This window comes from Agelaius phoeniceus, chromosome 12, assembly GCF_051311805.1.
Source record: "Agelaius phoeniceus isolate bAgePho1 chromosome 12, bAgePho1.hap1, whole genome shotgun sequence".
Classification (NCBI taxonomy): Eukaryota; Metazoa; Chordata; class Aves; order Passeriformes; family Icteridae; genus Agelaius; species Agelaius phoeniceus.
Window position 1 is genome coordinate 15,540,105 of NC_135276.1, and position 22,769 is coordinate 15,562,873.

The 22,769-nt window shown below is 50.8% G+C and overlaps 3 protein-coding genes and 2 non-coding genes across 5 annotated transcripts; 3 read left to right on the forward strand and 2 right to left on the reverse strand.

The window, feature by feature from the left end:
• Nucleotides 1-1,367: 1,367 nt before the first annotated feature.
• On the reverse strand, nucleotides 1,368-14,548 carry CENPT (centromere protein T). The gene is given in 14 exon segments (XM_054640582.2): nucleotides 1,368-1,768; nucleotides 3,394-3,498; nucleotides 4,235-4,399; nucleotides 5,650-5,737; nucleotides 6,341-6,541; nucleotides 6,865-7,041; nucleotides 9,719-10,144; nucleotides 10,612-10,754; nucleotides 11,754-11,787; nucleotides 12,592-12,725; nucleotides 12,897-12,990; nucleotides 13,526-13,652; nucleotides 14,223-14,360; nucleotides 14,363-14,548. Coding segments are annotated over 14 exon segments (2,142 nt in total). The 3' UTR covers nucleotides 1,368-1,644.
• On the forward strand, nucleotides 14,547-17,371 carry THAP11 (THAP domain containing 11). The gene has a single exon (XM_054640587.2). It carries the CDS (start codon nucleotides 14,547-14,549, stop codon nucleotides 15,276-15,278), a length of 732 nt encoding a protein of 243 aa, XP_054496562.1. The 3' UTR covers nucleotides 15,279-17,371.
• A 1,033-nt stretch (nucleotides 17,372-18,404) lies between these two features.
• On the forward strand, nucleotides 18,405-18,487 carry TRNAL-CAG (transfer RNA leucine (anticodon CAG)). The gene has a single exon. It is a non-coding gene; the product is annotated as a tRNA-Leu (tRNA).
• Nucleotides 18,488-18,639: 152 nt separating this feature from the next.
• Nucleotides 18,640-18,722, reverse strand: TRNAL-CAG (transfer RNA leucine (anticodon CAG)). Its single transcript has one exon. It is a non-coding gene; the product is annotated as a tRNA-Leu (tRNA).
• A 536-nt stretch (nucleotides 18,723-19,258) lies between these two features.
• Nucleotides 19,259-22,360, forward strand: PLLP (plasmolipin). Its single transcript, XM_054640955.2, has 4 exons — nucleotides 19,259-19,699; nucleotides 20,993-21,166; nucleotides 21,542-21,661; nucleotides 21,747-22,360. Exons 1-4 carry the CDS (start codon nucleotides 19,274-19,276, stop codon nucleotides 21,858-21,860), a joined length of 834 nt encoding a protein of 277 aa, XP_054496930.2. The 5' UTR covers nucleotides 19,259-19,273; the 3' UTR covers nucleotides 21,861-22,360.
• The last annotated feature ends 409 nt before the right edge of the window (nucleotides 22,361-22,769 follow it).

Below are 22,769 nucleotides of genomic sequence, written 5' to 3' on the forward strand. Positions count from 1 at the left end.
TTATATATATATATATATATATAATAAATTTAAATGCAATTATGCCTTGAGAGTACACAAAAACTGAACTACTGCTGTGAAGCCACGGCCAGCAGGAAGAAAAACAAGATCCTTGAGCAGACTTCTAGTATGAGTTCATTCTTCTGTGTATGACACACGTAATTCCATGTTTCCATTCTTTTTCCATGTCTCCATAGCAATAAACAGGCCCCTGTCATCATTCCAAAGCCGTGACTGTCAGAGCAACTGGGGACCTGCTTAAGGCAAGAGCTGCATTCTCTTGGTCTGCACTGAAGTTACAGGTCTGACACAAGGTACTCTTGACAGAATGATCTTCCCTTCCTTGTGAGAATATTTATATAGTTATATATTTAGATTTTATATTTAGACTACATCTATAGTTGTAATATATATATTTAGGTATCTGTTCAAGCCAGTTGGATACAAAAAGTTACAGCCTCTGAGGCTCCAGGCTGCCAAACAGGTATCAACTGTTTGGAATACACCCAGCCTAAGGAAAAGGCTCCAGTGAGTTGAAGAATTCCCATGAAACATCCAACCCCAGCGTCAGCCCAACACGTGGCAGGCAGCAGGTGCAAAGCACTGCCTGCTTCCATTCCTCCCCTCGGGAGCTGCAGCTCCTGCTCCTGCTGAGAAGAAAGTGAACTCTGACACACCCTGGAGAAGGGAATCCCACCCATGCAGGACATGCAGACACTGCTTCCAGCAGAGCTTCTTAAAGGACCCTTCTCTTTCCAACACTTCAGTCACACTGTATCAGCAAAAAATGCTCTTTGTTGTAGTAATGGAATTATGCTTTGAGAAAATCCTTGAAAAATGCCTGCCATTTGGAGTGGCACTGCCTGCTGAAGAGATTTTAACTGCACTGGCCATTGTGTCCTCCTTCAGTGTTGTTCAGAACCTGTTTAACCTCCAGCCCTGCTGCCAAGAGCTGGGTTGGATTTCCAGGAGTCCCTATAAATTTGTGCCACGTGGCTGTGGTTTGAGGAGACTGTACTGCACCCACAGCATAACCCAGAGGGGAGGAGGATGGATCCACACTTGCAGCAGGGTTTAGGACAGCCTCAGATGGGGAGAAACAACTTGTGCCACACTGACTGCCCAGAAGGAACTGAAGAGAAAATCCAGTATCCATCTCCATCCCTCTAAACTGGTACATGTGAGGAGCACAGCATGGACCAGCTCCTCCAAGCAGCAATTGCCTGCACAGGAACACCAGTGGAAAACAAAGGGGCACCATGGCTGGCATGAAGAGCACCCAAATGCCTGCTAGGAACAACTTGAACACCACAATGCAGGAGCCTCTCAGCTCACTGGCATAAACAGCATTGGCATCACAAAAAAACCCCATGTAACATTTTATTTATCAGAGCTGTACAAGTATCCAAAGGTAACATATAAAAATATGGAGAGTCAAATTACTTGTAACAAAGGCTGGTGAGACCCAGCAGGGTGGTGTGGTGGCCACAACACAAGCTGCCAGCCCTCAGGAGAACATCCAGCAGTGGCTGCCTGACTGGGTGCGTGTGGAAAAGCATCACCTGGAGCAGTGACATGAAGAACCCAGAGCCAGTCAGCCCCTGGGAGCAGCCACCAGCCCAGGCCAGGGGCAGCCCTGCACCTTCACTTGCAGGGCAGCACTTTGTTTCCACTCACTGCCACGGGGATCAGGAGCCTGCGGTACTCCAGGGGGAGGTAACGCTCTATCAGCACCCTCAGAGGCATCTTGTCTGTCACCAGCCCCTGCCTTCAGCCAGAGAGAGCAGGGAAGAAACAAGAGCTGTTAGTGAAATGTGTTTCCACTCAATGCCACAGTAAAGCTTTCTTGCAGTGCTGTGTTTGCATTTAAGAGCTGAAATGCTCTGACTGCTCGTGACATACAGCTCCAGACTCGTGTTTGCAGGTGCCATGCAGGACTGCCCACACAGCAGAGCAGACAGACCCAGAGAGGTCCTGCAGAGCAGCTTCCCACTGTTTACCATGGGGATATTCATCTGTATTGATCAGGACCAAAGTAGAGGCTCATTCTTTCTAAATTCACAATCCACCTACCACGGGATAAATTCTACCCTTTGAAGATGTGCACAGAATGATGGGACAGAAGGAAATAGCTCAGTACCCAGATTTTTTTACAGTCACAACTCAGAGGTGGTTGGCATTTGCCAGCTGGGTAGGCTATGGAGTTTTCCTGTACACCATTTAGCTGACTGGCCTGAAAAAAATCAGCATCTCCCAGTTTTGTAGAAAGAAAGGAAGTGCAAAATTTATTCATACTTCCCATGTGGAAGGAAGGGAGATGCTGTTCTTATGCAATGAGCCAGCAACAATTCCTGATCTCTCTATGAGGCAGTAAAAAGGCATAAAGACATCTAGAACAAGGTGAAACAACAAGTGCATGGAATTCTCACACCAGGACAAGTAACCCACTGTGCCTCCTGGCCTGTTCATACCTCAGCACACACCAGTCAGGTGGGAAAACAAAACCTCTGCATCAGGACAACAACAGATTATTCTTTTTAAGCAGCAGCACCAGCTCACCTACAGAGGCCCATGCAAAGCCAGAGTCATCAGCTGTGCCCTGTACTATCCCCCAGGTGACTTTAACTTCACATTTGAAACTCTTCCAGTGGAGATTAAGAACAACCACTCAGAGTAAGGACTTTAAATGAAAAGTGGTGGGTTGCTTCAGGCCTCACAGAGGGCTTCCACACCAAGAATAAATCCCTTCTGTTTTGGTCACAGAATAAAGTAAATCCAGGCAGGAGCTGGGGCAGCTGTGAATGTGCAGAGGACAGAACAGCAGTGAGGCAGCTCTGAGAACAGCTCTTCAGGCTGCTGTCCAGGAAGGTTGCTGTTAGGAGAGGCCAGCCCTGCCCACCCAGGCTGGGGGCTCTTTCTCCTGCTCTTGAGAGGAACTGTCAGTTTGGATTCCAAGGATCAGCTTGTGCAGCAGCAGGAAGAGCAAGTCACCAAAAGAGACAGCAGGACATGTGAAAATGCTCATAGTGTCAGCTGCAGATGATTTCATCAAAGAGCTCACTGGAGGATGCAAACAGTGCAGGCCAGCCTCCCTCTTAGCATTTCTCTACTTCCTCTACACATTCTACACAAATCCCTCTCCTCTTGGTTCCTCAGATGACTCCTTGCACTCACAACCCCTCACTACTTCCCCTTGCCCTTCCACCATCACCAAGTGGTGCAACCCAAGTCCAGGGATGTCTCCTGGGACAGAAGTGGCCTCAGAGTAAATCCCAGATCCCACACTTCCTATGCAAACACTGCTGGTGGCACATTCTGGCAACAACCAGGTGTTTCTGGGCTATCAAAGCACCACCAAACACAACTGCAGATTAGTAACAACCCTTCCATTACCTTCTCATGAGGACTTCCAGGTCAGCTGCCTCCACTGTCTTCCTCCCTGCATGGTGGCTGTAAGCTTCCAGATCATCACTCAGCTGCTTGAAGTATCTGTCTGAGCTGAGGGGGGAAATCAAAGCACATCAAAGCTGCTGTAAATACCAGCTACTCACTCCCTTCTGCAGGGCAAGCTGCACCAGAGCTGCTCCTTGTGCAGGTCACAGCCTGCCAGGGAAAGCTGAGGGAGAAGAAACTCTCCAGCCCATGAACAAAGCTGGGCTTCTCAGCCCAGCCTCCCTGGAACTTCAGTGCCAAGACAGCTGTGAAACAGCTGCACAACCAGAACCCTTTCCAAACTTCCCACAGCTGCAGGAGCAGGGGTTGACACCAGTGACAGAGAAATCAGCACTGAGGGGCAGATATTGGCTGCTGCAGTGACAGTGTTCAGACAATACACAGATTTTCCTCATGAAAGCAACAAGGTCTAAGGGTGCAAAAGCTGAGAAACCTGGACTCCAGTGAAACATGGCACACCCTCACTGTGCCCAGCACAATGGCCACTGTCCAGAGCCACCCTGCTCATGGAATTGATACAGACAATCTGTGTGCTACAGTTTGGTGGGACAAAACCCAGATGCACCTGAAAGGCAGCACTGATCAGATACCCACAAGGCAATGCACAGCACTTTCCACATTTCTGCCCATTTTTATCAAGCCTCCCAAGACTTTTTCCAGCTGAAGAGAGATGGCTGTCAGCTTGTCAGTAGCACTCTCAACAAGTTTACTTCAGGGGAGAAAATAAAGGAAAAAACCTCAATAGTAAAAATAATGGAAAGAGCAGTTTGTTGCTACATACCATTTTTCAACAATTTGGATTGCATCTCTGGTTACTGGCATTTTAGCAAAATGTCTGAATATCTCCTTTATCAAACTCCTTGGTACTTGAGGCTCCCGTGGTTTCTTCTGGGATGTTCCCAATCTCTTTGGAACTGTCTTAGGCTGCAGCAGCTTCAGGGGAGACCTTTGAAAATTCACACATTGAATGAAGAAGGGAGAGGCAGAGAACACCAGGCTGAGTTTGGAGAAACCCTAACCTGAACTGGAAGGGATAAGAACTACCTTGAGCTCTTCATTCTTTCTCCCTCCCGATTCTTCAAAACTGTCATGCCCACACAGGGCAATTTGCAAACAGTTCATGTGGCACCATGGCCTTGAGAGAAGCAATCCAGCCTCAAGTTGCCTTGATTCTAGAGTGTTCATGTAACACACTGTCAGCAAACTGGAGTTCTCTGCCACACATGACTGCAGTTTCCACTGCATCCCTGCAGTATTCCCTTTACAGTAGTGCACAAAGTTTGAGGCACCACAGGTCACCTCTGCATCTATAGAAGGGGAAGCTGCTCTGCAGGGAATCCTTCTACACTATTAAAAACTTCAGTGGGGGCTTTTTTTGTGGGTTGTAGGGTTTCCCACCCCTCCATTAAACAAGGCTGTAAGTCCTAAAGGAAATTACAATTGTCTTCCATTCTAAAATAGGAAAAAATGTAATATGGAACAGTTAAATGAAATCCATGGATTCACTCATATGGAATTGGAAAACAACAGAAAAAAACTAGAATCTCAGGCTAACACATGCAAAACCCTAGAGAGGGTGTGTGGATCACTTGACTCTCTCCAGTCCACCCATATGTGGGCAAAAGAATTTTGTCTTCTTGTTTATTGCTTTAATAGACAAAGCTCTGAAGTCATGGTTCCTCCTAGGTTCCCTAGGACCCACTGCTGGTGCTTCTGATGAAACCAAATTTCTAGTCAAGAGGGTGCAAGTGTTAACTAATTTGGAGTAATGCAGAGGACAGGTTCACCTTCTGCCTCTAAGAGAGCTCCATTTTAGTCAGCACATGGCAACTGCACACAGCTTTAGGCTTCTGCAGTCAATACAAGTATGTCATTCCATGTGATCAGTGTCTTGCCATCTGTAACTCCCCCTCTTCTGCAAGGGCCTCTGCATCCCTTACTGGAGTCTATGGCTCCAGAGTGGCTTACCAACTGAAAAACTCCTAGGAAAAGTTTGGCCTTTAGCACAAGAAAATATTACAAGAAGGTTCATTGGAAAGCCTCAAGGCATCAGACTGCCCTGGAAGAGCACTGACATTCACTCAAAGACTTCAGCACTGCTCACTCCCTGTGGCAGCTGCCAGAGCAGCTGGCAAAGCCAGGCTCTGCTCTGCCCCCAGCCCCAGCTCTGCCAGGCTGGACAAGGCCTAGGCTTACCTGGGAGCAGCAGGTTGTGCAGGTTTTGCTGACAGCAGGAGGTTGTGGGCTGGAGCACGGACAAACGCAGGAGTCTTCATGGAAACCTCTGGGAAAAAAGTACTGGAGGAAATGAAGTGTCTTTCCAGAGCTCCTGGAGCAGGCAGTGCTGCCACAGCAGAGAGAAACCCAGCCAGCTCCCCACATGGCTGTGCCCCACAGCAGCCTGAGCCAGCACAGCTGCTGCAGTGCCACCCCCCAGCTCCTGTCACACGGGCTGGTGGCTCCCTTGGGCCCCTGGGCTGGCCAGGCTGCAGGGACACACATCAGGACCAGACTGCAGTGGCTGATGGCTGTGTTAATTCAGGGTGCCACAAAGCTGCACCCTTTTTAACCAGAGAGAACTGCAAAGTCTGGAAGTTACCTCTGTCATCTTGCTAAGCCACTGGCAAATTCTCCTGGCCAAAGGGACAAGCTGAGCTACAGAGTCACATTGCAAGGGCCAGACTATAAACTTGTCCCTGTCTGCAGATTTTCATGAGTCCCTCCAGGCAAGGCTCCTGTTACCAGCATCTCACCTGTTCTCTATGAACCCATAGCAGTTTCCCCCAAGTCTAATCTGCATTAACTTCACTCTTGAACTTTTTCACTTCTTAACAAGCGAGAGCAGGAAAGAAAACAATGTAACAGAGATGCTGAGCAGATTCCTTACCTTCACTTGCAGGGTGTTCAGCTTCATCCTCAGCAGGCTCTTCCACTGAACTATCCAAATTCAGCATCATAGCCTGGTCCTGCAGTTCATCTCCTTGTTCAGTTTCACTTACTGGACTCATCTCAGGTTTTTTAAATGAGGAAAAGGCATGAGAGTGCCTGCCCAGACTTTCAGCTCCAATGCCTCCAGTAATCTCACGTTCTAGATTTCCAAAACAGAAAAAATAAAGCACTGAAACAAAGATCTTTGCCTGATTCTGGAACTTCCACTAGTCAATTTTAATCGAAGATACCTGCTGTAATTATACATTTCCAAACACTACTGCCAGTACAGTTTTGGTTTCCCTTTAAATAAATTGCAGTCTTCCAGCTTAAAATGACAAAATCAGTTTGATATTTCCCCAGTAATTAGCCCAGCTTCCAGAAGACAAAGGAAGCAAAGTGTCTCTCAGCACTGATGCCAGCCATGCAGCACGAGAGCACTCTGGCACTACAGAGAGCTGCCAGCATTAGAGGTGTCCTCACCAGCTCTGGGAGAGCTGTGGGCTCCAGTGCTGCCTTCTTCCACTTCCTCTCCTGCTGAAGGAGCCATTTCTGTTTCACCTCTGCTGTTCTGTGCTGCAGTTATCTGCAATTCTGCTTTTTCAGCCAGTTTCTTCTCCAAATGTTCTGAATGTCCCGCACTTGCACCATGTTCTGCAGCTAAAATAAGAAATTCTATCATACATCTTATCTACAAAAAAACCCCAACCAACCACCAGTTCAACCACCACTGGAATTTATTTGTGATAAATAAACTTAGCCATAAACTCTAAATAAGAAAAGCAGAAGCAGTTCCCTTCATAGCTGAGAAACGCCCAACTTTTCCTGTGTTTGCTCCACAGCCACCTAATTAGGGGCCCATCAGATCCCAGTGAAGGAATTTTACTTACAGTAAGCAGAGCTCCTCCAGATCTGCCATCTCTATGGCCATTTTCAATTTTGGTGATTGTGTAAAAGACCAATTTCTTTTCCTTTAAATCTAACAATACCTGGAGTTTGTGCTCAGATTCTCCTCCTCATTTCCTTCATTTTTCTGAATAAACAATTTTATAAGAGATATATTCCATTGTAGAGAGAAGAGAGCCTAGAGTGGTTTTAACCATGCAGGACAAGCCTCTGGCATGCAGGATGAGAAATAATACAGACACATGACTTGCTTGTGTTTAAAAACTTGAGCTACTGACTACTTAAGTATTCCTTTTTCCTTTATACTACATATATAGTTCACATATCTGTTACTATGTAGCTCAGTTAAGCAGAAAGCCACACAGGTAATTACTTTGTGAAAATTGGGCACTCTGACACCATGACACACATGACAATGCTGTCACTTGCTGAAGGGTGTGGAAATCTTGGCTGAGTCCAGAACCAAAAGCTGTCAAACTGCACTTTTACCATCTTCTCCAGCAACTGGGAGTTTTCACACTGAAAAGTTCAAGTGTGGCAAGGCCTTGGGACCCCCAAGCCCAAGTGAAGGGCACAAGGAAATGTGGCCAAAGGTAGTGCAAAAATCAGTTATATCAATTTCACTAACCACAATATTGGGCTGCCTACATCAACACAGGGCCTAAAATGAAGTGAAATATTAAGCAGCTTAGATTAGCCAGATGAGGGCTCTTCATCTTTCCTATGGGAAGCTGAGCAGTAGTACAGATCTGCCAAAACATATGAACCTTGATTCCACTTCCAGTCACAGCCCACTTTTAGAGAGCTTGTCTGGAAATGACCAAGTATTTCTGGTATGCCTTGAATTAAATTATTTCCAGCATCTACTGTACAATTAAGTCTTATTTTAATCTGAGTAAAATAAGTTTTATTTTACAAGTCACCTGAAAAACTCTGTTTAAATCAGATTTTACTCCATTCCCTTTCTACAATGAAAGTACTTCTTACCCTCTTGGAAAATCTTTTCCTGTTCCACTCCATTCTCTGTATTAATCATCTCTTCTTCTGTATCACTTATTTCTAGGTCTTCGATTATATGGGACACAACTTGTCTCAAATACATGCGGGAAACATTTAGAGTGACTGGGGATCCCAAATAGGTACTTGAACTTTTGGAGGGCAGAGAGGAGTTCCATCTATAAACACCTAGAACAGATCATTAATGTGTGTCCTGGTAACTTTTGGAATTTTCTCTTAACTTTCCTGGTAAATACAAAACCAACCAAGGAGGGAGAAGAAGACACACAAGAAACATTTGTGTGTACTTCAAGAAGTTTAGGGAGTTGGCATCGACCTTAGGAACCAGTTGGAAAAATCTTTGCAACTGTTTTTCAGCTGACCCTGAGGAGCAACACCACCAGCAGCCTCCTGTGGCAGAGCAGAACTGTCACCATTACGATCTGACATTAATGCCTTACTAACTCCAGCATCTTAAAGATCAGCTCACTCCCCCTATTCTTCCCTTCATGGGATCCAGTCCCCTATTCCACATCCTCCACACTCTGTATCATCTTTCCCTTTGTCCTAAAAATGCCTGCCTTTGGAGCTCTCTGACCAACTAACCTTTTTCTGTTCATTCCTTCCCTTGTCCTTTCAAAACAACTTTTGCCTGATCCAAACTGTATGAGGAAAATCTGCTTCCATTTACACAACCAGGACAAGCCCAGGGAAATGAATGCCAAGGAGAGGTACCAGGGGAAAACTGGCAAGCAAAAGGAATTGCAAAGCATTGGTACAGAGTGAGCAGGGAGGCAACTGCCTCTGTCCAAAGATTTTTAAGGCCCTGGGGACAATGGAGAGGTTGGCTGTGACAAATAAGTGACCATACCACAGTGAAGGTCTGAACTAGGAACTTCCAGAGATTCCTTCTAAGTCTGTCTACATGTCCTATATATTATCTCCTCATTTTTGTGACCAATTTAGGGTGCCCACTTCTGGGGTCCCAGTACAAAGGAGAGATGGACACAGTGGAGAGCCCAGCAAAGGCCCACCAGGACAGTTAAAGGACTGAAGCATCTCTCCTAGAAGGAAAGGCTGACAGAGCTGGGACTGTTCAGCCTAGGAGGAGAAGGCTTGGGGCAGATCTTACCAATATACACAAGTGCCTGAAGGCAGAGTGTAGGGCAGACAGAGCCAGACTCTTCCCACTGATGCCCAGTGCCAAGAGAAAAGGCACAGACTGGAACATGGGAGGCTCCATCTGAACAGAAGGAAGACAGTTTGCAGTCAATACCCTTGGAGACTCGTAAGAGCCACTTGGATCTGGGCAACCTGCTCTATGTGGCCCTGCCAGAGCAGAGGGGCAGGAGAAAATAACCTTGAGGTCCCTTTCTACCTCAACCACTCTGTGAGTTCAGATAACACCTGCTAAGCCTTAACCCACAGTACTCACTGCAAACCACCTCTTCTTCAGTAACAGAAATCTGTGCCCCTGGGTTACTCTGCTGGGAGTGATCTTGCTTTTCTTCTCCCTGTTTTTCAGGGGTTTCTGGAGACACATGAGTCACTCTTTCAACATGCTCATCATCAAGGCTTGAGCTCTTGGAGTATCTTTTGGTTCCCTGGTTTGTGTTCACACTGGATACCAGGCCCTCCAGTCTTGCTGCCTCTTGATCTGCATCAGAAACTGGGCTCCTCTGTGCTGAAGTTTTTGAATCTGACAGCTGGGGTTCAAGAGCAGACAATTTATTTTGGCTCTCTTCATCCAGCTGGGGCTGAACAAAGAGCTCTGTGCTATTCATCATCATTTCTGCATCACTGGTCAGCATGCTTGTTCGAATCCCAGATGCAGACTGTGAGTCCACAAGATCATTCTGTCCTGTTGAGAAAGTTTTAAAACAAATTTTGTGTGAAAAACTGTTCAAGGTCATAGGGACACACTGTACTACCAGGACTTGTGTAATTCATTATTTAAGTCATTCAACCAAATTTTACTCCTCCTCAACAGATCCAACACTGACACTGTATGACCCCACTTCTGTGCCCACAACTCTCCCTACCAAACAACAGAGACCTCAGTACCCACAGATGAAGATGATCCCCAACAATTCCTGTGGTTTAAACGACCACACTGGGCAAAGTACACATTTAAGTGCATAGAATCAAAGGAACTGCCAAGGCAGAACCTCATTCTAATCTTGCCTCCCAAATCCCACTCTATTTCTGTCAATGTGTTAGTAAATTTGAAATTCTAAAAACACAGACCATGCTTCAGTAAATGCTACTAAAAGCCCCTTTAAAGTAAGGCACTGCCTCCCAAAAGAGAAATAACAGCACTAAAGAAACCTTTGCTCTTCAGCAGGTTCTGTTCCACCCTGCCTTCAAAGGCTTGCATGTCAACAGCCTTGCGGGTTTTGGGCCTCCGCAGCAAGCCCCTCTTCTCAACGGTGTCTGGGGCCAGCAAGGAACCCACAGACATACGAAGGGACCTGTAAAAAGGGGGGGGAAATGTCAAAATCACACACCCCACTTTCCCCCTCAGAATACATGATGGAATTTTATAAATCTTAAAAAAAATAAAAAGGGGAAAAAAAAGTTTGAGAGTAAAGATATACCCTAGACAACAATGGAATGGTAGGAGAACTTCCCAAAAAGTTTAAGAATCTTCTTATTATCAATACTCTCAGCAAAGTACAGCTACCAACACACTGTGACTGGTTTAAGAGAGAGCTGATAGCAACACCTAAAGCAGAGGAAATGTTTCTCACTGCAGGTGTTTTGCACCCTGAAGACTGGCCATGCTCAATGACCTCCTGCCCCTCTCTCCAGGCAAGCCAGTTAAAAAGGGGGTTCAGAGGGTTCAAAGACAGAAATACAAATGCAGCCCCAAAAAGCATCTTGTGTGGCACCCCAGGCAAGGGCTGCAGTGAGTAAGGTGATTTTGGGCTGGGCTGATTTTGGCCAGGGTCCTTTGCAAAGTACACAGGCAACACCAGAAAGTAAATTCTTTGATTCACTAAAAAGCTTTTAAAGTCCAGAAAATACTGCATAGATGCAATTGATGTAATAAAACTATGAACAGGCAGGGATAATATTCTAAAGTATATTGTGTACTGATTTACATAATATTCTAAGGTATATTGTGTACTGATTTACATAACATTCTAAGGTATATTGTGTGCTGATTTACTGCTGGAAGCATGAGAACAAAAGGAAAAAAGGAATGATCCAAGCAAGTGAAAAGAGGAGCAATAGTAGCAATACAAGTTAGACCAACCCAGGCACACAGTGCAGAGGCACAGTTTCTGAAAATCAAAAGGTGTGTGGTGCAACATCTTGAAATTCCATCAGCAGAGGGGCAGATGCCTGTGTTATAACACTAACACAGGTCTTGAACATGAACCCAGGCATCTGCACTGTTCCTCACCCCTTCAGATGTGATCACAGCCAGGACAGACAGAATTTAAGACGTTTTAGGTTAAACTCACCGAGTCAGAACTGTGCTGTCCAACGTTGACTGAGCTAGAAAAAGTGGATGGCACATTAGTTGAGAAATTACCCTTTACACACCAGGCTACAGGAACATCCCAAGGGATCTTCCTCTTTTCAGAGCCAGCCATGCTACAATCCTCAAACACCATTACTTTGGTGCAAACAGAATTAGATAATGAGGTCATTTTACCATTTCTTGTCTACATTTCAGAATTGTATATTAGAAATCTAATAAGCAATTTCTGAAAGGGTAAGAAAATAAGTTATTTCAATGAAAATTTAACATGGCACATACTCTCAGATTTAATAATTTTTCTTTTACCACACTGATAACAAGATGTTAGGTCTTGGTCACAACCACCCTTCAGGAACCCAACCCAAACACATCTGGAGTTTTACACAGATACCTATTCCACCTCTTGATGAAACCAGAACTCAAACATGTTCTGCTCACAAAGAACTTTATCATTATTTTATATAATTGCAATTGAAAGTATGCTGCTGCTTGTATTTTAAAGTTTCTAGAACTGAGAAGAAGACAGGGTTCCTCTGGAGACACTTCAAAGCTCAAAAAGCACCAAGTTGCAAAAGTAGTCAGGAAATTACATACAGTCATGGCAGAGCCTAGAACTTGGCTTTAAAAGGTTTATTTTAAATTTGATAGGATGGGGGCTTTTACTTTCTCCATTTTCCCCTTTGCATGAGATATTGCAATCTGGATTCCAAACCTACAACTGCCCAACTGGGCAGGTCCTGACAACTGAGCTGAGCAGGTGAGAACCAGCTGACAGCAAATGCAGCACTGAGCAAGGCAATTCTTGACTGCAACCTTACCTTGGTACTGGGGAAGTCGTCTCTCTGCTGCTTTCTCAAATTCAGAAATGCTGAATTTCCTTCTCTTCTTTTTCATGTGGAACACAGTGACAGATGTGTCCTCAGGAGCAACATCTGGCAGCTGCAATTCCCCCCTGCCAAAACAAACCAGGCTGGAGAGGAATTTCTGATAATCTCACCTGACAAGATGCAATTCTGATCACTGAAACACAAGTAGAGAAGTCCTGCTCCCCAATCCCACCACAGAAACTGCAGCTCTAATAATAGTGTAATAAAAGCGTAAATTGTAAAAAAACCCTACTTACATGCTAGAAACCCTCTTAGGTGGGACTTCTGAATGAGCTTCTTCTGTGTCTTCATGGTTAGATATCTGAGGTGCCAGCGGTGAAACCTGGGGCTCTGCCAACAAACCAGAACATTTCCTTTCCTCAGTTCAATACAGCAGAATGTCACACCTATGCTACAGGCTGTAAATAACATTTGCTAGCAGGTGAAAATAAAGACCTAATGAAAACTGTTTGGGTTCTACTCCTGGGAAGGCTGGCAGTGACAAAGCCAGTGGTGACAGGGGGCAGCACGGGGGTTCCCTGCACTGCAGCAGAATAACTCACACCTGATCCTACAGTCAAAGGCAGCACCAGGATTATGTGCTCAGTCACCACAATAAGAAGACCAAGTGAAGAGGGTTTTGAAGGGGATCTTCAAAGCTCTGATTTCACCAGTGCAAGGCCTGATCTCTCAAGCAGTTGCATTCTGCATTCAGGTGCCCTGCAGTGACTCCTCTGTTACACAAATCAGTCATACAACAATCTGATTTCTGTTTTGTGTAATGGGGAAAGGATAATGGGCCACCAAGGAACACCTTCTGTTTTCTTAACTTTTCCAAAACCATTGTTTTTCTGTTCTCAATTCTCCTGGAAAAAAAGACACTTACGGTTCTGCATGACTCTCTTGAGCATAAGCCGTGGGGTGCCATTTCTGAGATCAGGGAACACTCCCAGTCTCTGCTTTGCCAAGGTGCTCCTGACAGATTTACTCTTATTTTCTACACTCGATCCAGTCTAGAGGGAAATCAAGAGACAAGCAATTCAAAGCTAGTATTTTCATTATTAAAGACTGCAACATCAAAAGTATCCACCACCCATGTTCTAATAACAAGCTAGGCAAGCTGGTAAGAAACTTTTTCCAAATTCCAAAGAGAAATTGCGCGTGTTGGCTTTTTGACAAAGGTGGCACTTCCCGTGTGGACGGGAGACAAATCAGCTGGGGGAATGATCCAGGGGGGTTCCAGCATAAAACCCTCCTGTGGAATGATCCAGGGGGTTCCAGCATAAAACCCTCCTGTGGACGGAATCCTGAGTGGCCTCAGAGCACAGCCGCCACCTAAACCTGCCGAGCGCCTTTGGGTCAGGCCTTTCGGCCCGTTTTCCACGATTAAAGGCGAACAAGGGTGAGGGAGCAGCCTCCGCTCCTGCTTCAGAGGCATCACTGCTGTCTCAAACCGGGAGCGACCGGGCGGGCGGCACCGGCCGAGTCCCACGGGACGGTCGATCCCAACAGCGACTCTCCTTTCCTCCCTTCTTTCTTTTCTTCCTCCCCTCCCGCCTGCCCTTGCAGATCCCTCGGGGCACCTGTGCCGCCGCCCGCGTGTTGTGGCCGCTGCGCCTGAGGCCGGGCCTAGCCCGGGACCGCCCGTCAGCCATGATGGGCCCGGTAACGGCCGAACGGCTCCCGCCTCCCGCCGCCTCTCGCGAGACACGCGCGCGCGCGCCGGGAGGGGCCGCGGCGCAGTGTGGGGCGGGTAGTTCCGCCGGCGGCGCGGTGCATTGTGGTCCGCGTAGTTCCGGGGCGGCGGCGGCGGCGGCGGCGAGAGGCCGCGCGGGCCTTGTGGGAGCTGTAGTTCGGCGGGGCCGCTCGCCCCGCTCGCCGCGGGTGTCCCCCCGCCCCGCGAGGCCATGCCGGGCTTCACCTGCTGCGTACCGGGCTGCTACAACAACTCGCACCGCGACAAGGCGCTGCACTTCTACACCTTCCCCAAGGACGAGGAGCTGCGGCGCCTCTGGCTCAAGAACGTCTCCCGGGCGGGCGTCAGCGGCTGCTTCAGCACCTTCCAGCCCACCACGGGCCACCGCGTCTGCAGCGAGCACTTCCAGGGCGGCCGCAAGTCCTACCTGGTGCGGGTCCCCACCATCTTCCCGCTGCGCGGCGTCAACGAGCGCAAGGCTCAGCGGGCCCGGCGCCCCCGCCCCGCCGCCGCCGCCGCCGCCGCCCCGCAGGGCCCCGCGGCCGCCGCCGAGGCCCCTGCAGGGGGCGCGGCCGAGGACGTGAAGCCCATCGACCTGACGGTGCAGGTGGAGCTCGGGGCCGCCGCCACCATCGGGCCCAGCCCCGTGCGGCTGCCGGTGCCGGTACCGGCGGCGGCGGCGGCGGGGGAGGAGAGCCCGGTGGAGGGCGGCCCCCCCGATCACTCGTACTCGCTGTCGTCGGGCACCACGTCGGAGGAGCTGCTGAGGAAGCTGAACGAGCAGCGCGACATCATCGCGCTGCTGGAGGTGAAGATGAAGGAGATGAAGGGCAGCATCCGCCGCCTGCGCCTGGCCGAGGCCCAGCTCCGCGAGGAGATCCGCGAGAAGGACCGGCTGCTCCACGCCGCCAGCGCCGGCACCCGCAAGCGCCACGGCCTCTGAGCGCTGCCGGCGCCCGGCCCGGAGCGGGGCTCTCCATCCCGGAGCCTCCGCCGCCCCCGCTGCGGTGCCGGGCACGGCAGAGATGGGATGGACCGCGGCCCCTCCGTGCCCGGCTCAGCCCACGCCACAGCAGCCCCCGGCCGGGCAAGGCCGTCGGGTTCCCCTGCCTGGACTGGATCACAGCTCGGTGCCCAGCGCCGTTATCGCCCCGACGTTGTCTCCGGTGTCACCTCGCCCCGGGCCCATCAAACCCGCTGTGTGCGGCGTCGGAACGCGCTGCTCGTAGCGTGGATGGGACCCGAGCCGTCACTAAGTGGACGTAGGGTATCGGTTTTCAGCAAATAAACTCGCTCTGTGTCAAGTGAGGTAACAGCAACACTACCCTGGAGAAGGCGTGTCCGACTGCCGTGGGCGCTGTCCCCATCGCAGGATGGTCGGCGATGTCGCGTTCAGCCTCGCTCAGTGGAGGAAAGCTTTAGAAACCCTCTCAGGGTGATGTGTTTCTTCAGTAAATTACTGATGCCATAAAAGACTGCTGTTCCTAGCGTGACAGAACCCCCAGATTAAAGAGTGTTCTTGTACCGTGTAGTTTCTGCTTTCTCTGCAGCGTGTGTGAATTGGTTACAGATGTCTCCATGCTCTCGACACCAGTAAGGATTACAGTCTGGTACAAGGAACACGGTGGCACTTAACAGCTGTAGTTTATCTCATTGGCTTAAGACTCCCTCTAATGAAATGGAGGCTTTGTAACACATTGGAATTTCAATCCTTGGCTTTCGTTCTGAGATCCAGGATGAAACAGAAGTGACTTTACCTGCAGTGGTTGCAAACCTTTCCTGTCTAATCCTAAACTAGTTGGCATGACTAATAATCTGTACATTAGGCAAGACCATACTAAAACCTGCTTGTGTGTTCTAAACCAAGATTTACGAGTATTGTAACAAATCTATGTGGAATGGTTGTGTAGTTTCTGTTTCTAGCCAGCATCAGTCCCTTCACTTTCTGCAACAGGAAACCAAATCAGCGTTGGCTAGAAAGAGGGTGGAGTGAGGGTAGCAAAGCCACGGGTTTGGCTTGGTTATGCACTTCCAGCCTGGCTGGTGGAACACATCCCTCAGCAGTTTGGAGGAGGAGGAGGAGAAGGGGAGTGTGTGGTGCCCCAGCATGGCCCTGTGGCAGTGGAAAATGATGATGGATGTTAAGAACAAAGGGCACTTCACCACAGTGTGCCCATATTCACCTTGGAGGGAAGAATTCCCAGGTGTTCCCTGGCTCTGTGAGATCCTTCTGGAACCGGAGTGCGTTGTGCTCAGTAGATTTGGATGTCACTTTTACTAAATTTTATAGAGGTATTTTCTAAATGTAAAAAGTATCTTTAGTTTGAAATTATGTAATCTTTGTAACACTGGCTAATGTAGCTTTACAACCATCAGCTTCAACACTGTATACAACCGAACAAAAGGGCACCGTGGGGTTTTGTAGCCGGAGGTTTCTCTGTAGATCCTGAAGCCAGTTCAGCTCCAGGTTGTCACAGCCTGCTATGTGATGCATGGGTCATTTTTTATTAACGTGTGTGCCAAGTTGGATGGTCATCTGTGAGGATGCTACATGTCTATCCATGTACCAAGTCCTTGCTGTTACTTCAGTTTAATTTATTCTCCAATCTGATATGTGGCTCTCCAGCTCTGTGCTATACTGATTTTTCTGCGAGTCGAGTTAGCGGAGATTTTTTCGTTTGGTTGGTTTGGCTTGTTGTTTTGGGTTTGTTTTTGGTTTCTTTTGTAGGACAAGCAGATACCTGCTCCACCATGGGATCTAACATATGTGATTGGTCCAGCAGCTCTAGAGGCTCCCATCAAGACAGTAGGCAGCACAACATCCCTCCTTGCAAACGAGGCTGGTTGTGCCTCTGAGCCCATTCAGAGCGTGCATGTCCTGACAGTCATGGTACTTTTTCTACCATCAGGAGGCACTTCAGGATACTCAGCCATTTGGCCTTGCTGGACTGGTTACCTGCTGGACTGTTTGACTTCTCCAGGTTACACTGAGGTGCTAACATGCTTAATTTTAATAAAGTATATTTTGTTTTCTTACGTTTCCTGTCTCCTTGTGGTTTTTATATATATTTCTGAAAGGTTGTGGCTGTAGCTTTGTCTTTTCTTTTGTAACACCTTTTTTTTCATTGTCAGCTCCACAGCTGGAACAGCAGGAATATCTTTACATTCATGAAGGGTGAGGAAGAGGAGTTTGAGGTCAGTTCAGTGTACCACACACCTACCTGCGCAGAGGTTGGAGCCATTTTGATGAGCCATCAGTCACAGGGTGCTCTCTGTGCAACCTGGAGGGATTTGAGCAGGGAACCAGGCTTCCCCCAGGGCTTCCCCCAGCATGACTCTCCTGTCTAATGCCTGGTGGAGGAAGGAGAAGGCATGGCCTCCCATGAACCAGCCTAGTGTAGGGAAGAGCTTGCATATACTCTTAGAACTTGTAATTCCACTTGCCAGAGTTCCTGGTTTCAGATTGGTTTAGAGCTATTAGTCTCAAGCAAATGTATGCAGCAAAAAATTTCAGCTGCGCCTCAACCATCCCATTTTTGGGTTGAACTGGGAATGTTAAATGCAGTTGCAGGATGGGGAGGTGATGAGGTGATGGTCCCACTCCACCCTGTGCTCGTGCAGCCTCACCTCAAGTTCTGGGAGCAGATTTGGGCACCATAGTACAAGAAGTATCTAAGGCTGTAACAGAGCATTTAAAGGAGGCTGTGAGGATGGTGAAGGGTCTAGAGAAGAAGCCATGTGAGGAGTGGCTTGTTCAGCCTGGAACAAAGGATACTGAGGTCAGAGCTCATTGTGGGCTTCAGTTTCCTCAGGAGGGGCACTAGAGGGGCAATGCTGCTGTCTGTGACCAGGGATAGAACCTGAGGGAATGGCCGAAGCTGTGTCAGGGGAGGTTTAGGCTGGATGTTACGGAAAGGTGCTTCACGCAGAGGGTGCTCGGGCTTAGGAAAAAGCTCCCCAGGGCGGTGTCACAGCAGGGCGGTGTCACAGCCTGTGGTCTGATAGAAGCGACGGAACGTTAGCTCAATGCCCTCAAAACTAGCACAGGCCGGCAATGCCGCCCAGCGGTGTCAGGATGGCCGAGCGGTCTAAGGCGCTGCGTTCAGGTCGCAGTCTCCCCTGGAGGCGTGGGTTCGAATCCCACTTCTGACAGCTTGAATATTTTTGCATTACGCTCGGTTATAGTTGTTTAGTTGATTGCTTTTAATTACGCGCTTTTGGTCAGTTTTTAGGTTTTTTTTTTTCATTCCCGCTCCCGTCCGCCTTCCGCAGCTAAAAGCGCCCGCAGGCGGCGCAAAAGTAGCTGTCAGAAGTGGGATTCGAACCCACGCCTCCAGGGGAGACTGCGACCTGAACGCAGCGCCTTAGACCGCTCGGCCATCCTGACCTGCCGTTGGACTAGAATTTGCAGCTGCGCCCCATCCCAGATCGCGATCGAGTTGTCGTGTCTGGTCACTCCTGGGACAGCCCGGGGTACCTCGGGACAGCCCGGGACAGCCCCGGGCCCAGCCCTGAGCCACGGGCTGCATTAACGACCTGCATGATGGGGTCCAGGCGCCCTGGGCGCATGACACCAAACTGGGAGCAGTGGCTGATCGTCCAGAGGGTCCTGCTGTCACCCGGAGTGACCCGGACCAGCCCGGGATACGGGCTGACAGGAATCTCCCAGGGTGGAGGCTGATGAGGCGCTACGCCGTTTGCCCAGAGAAGCTGCGGCTGCCCTGTCCCTGGAAATGTTCAAGGCCACGCTGGAATAAGTCCACGGGCTTGGAGCAACCTGCTCTAGTGGAATGTGTCCCTGCATGGCAGGAGGTTGGAACGAGTTGCCTTAAGATCACTTCCAACCCAAATTATTTCAGGATTTAACAAGGAGACGCGTGTCACCCGGCCCCCGCAGAGGAGCAACGTCAGGCACCGGGATGCGCCGGAGGCCACCGAATGTCCCCGGTGAGCACCGAGCAGGACACGGCTGCACGGAAGGTTCCGGTGCCCCGGGCTGCTCCAGCAGAGCATGGCCAGGATACGGGGAGCAGGGACTGTCACGGTGGGGGCCGCCCTTTGTCGGCGGTGCCCCGCTACGGGGACACGGCTGCACACCGGGAGCGCAGCGCGGCGCCGGGCGGAGGCTCCGCCGCTTGCCGGGGGCGGCGGGGCGGGGGCAGCGGCGGGGTCAGCCCGGCCGCCCCGGAGCCACCCGCGCCCCGCCCGCGGAGGGGCCGTGCCGGGGCCGTCCCGGGGCCGGTGCGCGGCATGGCGGGGCTGCCCGGCGCCGCCAGAGCCCGGAGCGCCTCGCCGGGCCCCCCCCCGGCCCTGAACGGCTCCTTCTTGCTCTCGCCGCTCGGGGGGCTGATGTGCGCCCAGGCCGTGAGTACCGGGGAGGGGGCGCGGCGCAGGGGGGAGGGCATCGCCCACTTGGGCGCTTTTCTTCAGCTGGAAACAGCCCGGGCTCTCTTCGGCTGCCACTCCGACCCCATCTCCGCTGTCTAATCTGGGTAATCTCCAGCCCTAAGATAGTGCAGCCTCCTCTCTCCTCCTTCCCTCTAAAACCAGAGGAAAAATCGGATTCTCGTCCTCACTCCCCTTGCCGGTTGTAACTCCGCTCAGTGCCGGGTGGGTGGTTCCCAGTGCCAGGCACGGGCTGATCCGTGCGGGCATCTCCGTAGGGCACAGCCGATGGGTCGGGGGGTGTGAAGCCCGGTGACTCCAGGGGGGCTGTGCTGGGAGTGCCCCTGAGGTTCTCACACTCCCTGGAACACTCTCAGCTCTCCAGGTTGTCCTCCCCGGCTCTCAAAGGAGCCCAAGGGTCCTTGTCATCATATCGAGCAGCAGCATCACTGCCTGTTGCTTCAGCATCGGAGGCAGCCACAAGAATCTCCCGCTGGTGCTGTCCCCGGGACCGCGGTGCCGCATGAACACACGGGGGAGGGAGTTCGGCTGCGGACTGGGCCACTCGTGACCTCCCCACGGTGCTGCCCTGGGCCTGGGAGCCTGTTCGCCTGTCCCCTCTCCTCGGGGCAGCGTTGTGGGATGTGCCCTGAGCAGCCACTGTGAAACAGCTGGCGCAGCCCCGGCTTCTGGCTCCTGGCTCCAGATTCCAGCCTCTGGGCATGGCTGAGCTGGTGGTGGCATAGGGACAAACGCTCAGGGTAGGGGCTGGGCAGGATGCTGCTGCGGGTGCCTTGTAGGAGCGCCAGGAAAGAGAGATGGAAGCAAGGCCAGCAGCCGAGACCTTCCAGCTCTGCAGCTGCTCCCACCTCTGCGCTCAGCCCACACTGTCAAACCTTCCCCCTGCTTTCCTCGGCAGCAGCTCACGCGTGCCACCTCCCACTCCGGCAGGAGCCCCCTGCATGTTTCTCCCCAGCACATATTTTGTGATCACGAGTGTTAGAAATGGATGTGACAGACAAGGAGGCATTGTCGGGGCAGCCAGGGCGTTGGATGCGGGCAGGACAAAGGCTGTTGTGTTCCTTCCATGACAATGGGCGGTGCGGGCTTACACAGGGGCACCGCGGCTTTCCAAGGAGCCCTTCTCCTGCCCTTCCTGGAGTGAGGGGAACCCAACTGCTGTTGGTGCTGGTGTGCCTGGGCTTGTGGGCGATGTTCTGTGCTCCCCCTGCAGGAGCCAGCCCCTGAAGAGGTTCCCCTTTTCCCCCACAGGTGCTCGGTTTGCTGGTGTGGTCTCTCATCGCGGCCACAACGTATCACCTGCACGCGGCGTACGGCTGGGTGATGTTTGTGTCCCTCTTCTTCTGGATCCTAACACTCCTTTTCTTGGTGACTTACCTCCTGCAGCTTCATCAGAAGTTCTACATGGTCCCCTGGCCCCTCCTGGTGCGTAGCTGAGAGGGAGTGAGGGGGGATCCCACGAGGGAAACATCTTGGAAAGGTAGTCTGGGAAGGCTTCAGTCTCTCCTGGGCTGATGGAACCAAGTCCCCTGCACTTTGCACAGTGACGTTGTTTCATTCTGCCCTTGAATTGCTTAGAAAATGCTCAAACCAGAAAGTCCTGTGTCAATCCAGAAAGTTACAGCCACCAACTGCTGCAGTTGTGGGTTCATCCAGAAACCTCCCAGCACAACCTGGGGAGCATTTAATGCGTTCTCCTGGGGAATGGGGAGGAATGTGAACCCGAGCCTTTTGCTGCTGCTTTGCCCCAGCATGCTCGAGCCTGAGCCGAGACCTCAGGAGCTCCTCTTTGTTCCCCAGCTGATGATCTGCAACGCCGTGGCCACCGTGCTGTACCTCACCGCCTTCGTGACGTGCGCGGCCGCCGTGCAGCCCACGTCCTGGCGGCAGTGGGACTACAACCGGCGAGCCGCCGCCTCCGTGAGTACCGGCGGGAGGGAGGGCAGGGCCGCGGGCCGGGGCAGCCCCCGGCTCACACGGGGATGGATGTGTGCTCCTCTTCCAGTTCTTCGCCTGTGTCACCATGATCACCTACGGCGTGAGCACCTTCTTCAGCTTCCGCGCATGGAAGGGGCTGGGCAGCAACGCGGCCACCAGCCAAGTGAGCGACCACGCGTGAGGAGGGGGCAGCAGAGCCCGGCCACCCCGGGGCCACCCTGCCCCGGCCTGTGCCAGGCTCGGAGCCTCGTGTGCCACCAGGGCTCGTTGTGGGAGCAGCACTGGCTGACGTGGATGCTGCCCTGTGGTTTCTGAGGATGCTCCCAGCTGACGTGCCCACAGCACGACCCCACGGCATCGCCACGGGGACACGGACTCGCTGGGGCTGCAGCTCCTGCTCATCCCCGGGGTTCATCTGGATCCTCACCACAGCAGCTCCACTCAGGGGCCTCAGCCACTCTGGCACTGTGCAATACTAAAACTGACTAACCCAAGCCCAGGCTCCCCTCTCTGCTCATTCACAGCTACAGTGTAAGTAATGTAATTAACGGGGTGCAGAAACAGTGGCAGAGCTGGAAGATGAGAAGTGAAGCCAGAGAAGCAGTAATAACTGCTCTTGTATTGATTTCTAACAATTTGAATAGAAATTTTATGCTTTAAATAAAAACATTCCTCAATCCAGCACTGGAGTCTGTCATGAGAAAACTTGTTTTGTGAGGAAGTAGCGCACACAGCAGGGTGGGGACAGCAGAGATGTCACTGCAGAGGTGGCTGAACCTTTCCACTCCATGTGGGCTATGGAAGGAAAAAGGCCACAGGGTTCACCTCTCGTTGCTTTATGCACACACACGCTCAGAGTGTGCAGCCAAGACCACAAGAACACCAACAAAGTGCCAAGGCTTTGATCACTCCCTCTTCCTGGCTCAGCACCACACACTCCTGAGTTCACCCAATTAACCAGCAAGTCACTTTTGCCCATTAGCTGCAGGTCATTTTCAGAAACTACAATCAAGTCTGCAAAGGCTCTGGGAACACAGGCAGGATCAGGGCCTCAGGAGAGGGAAGAACCACGCTGCTCCCCCTGTGCTGC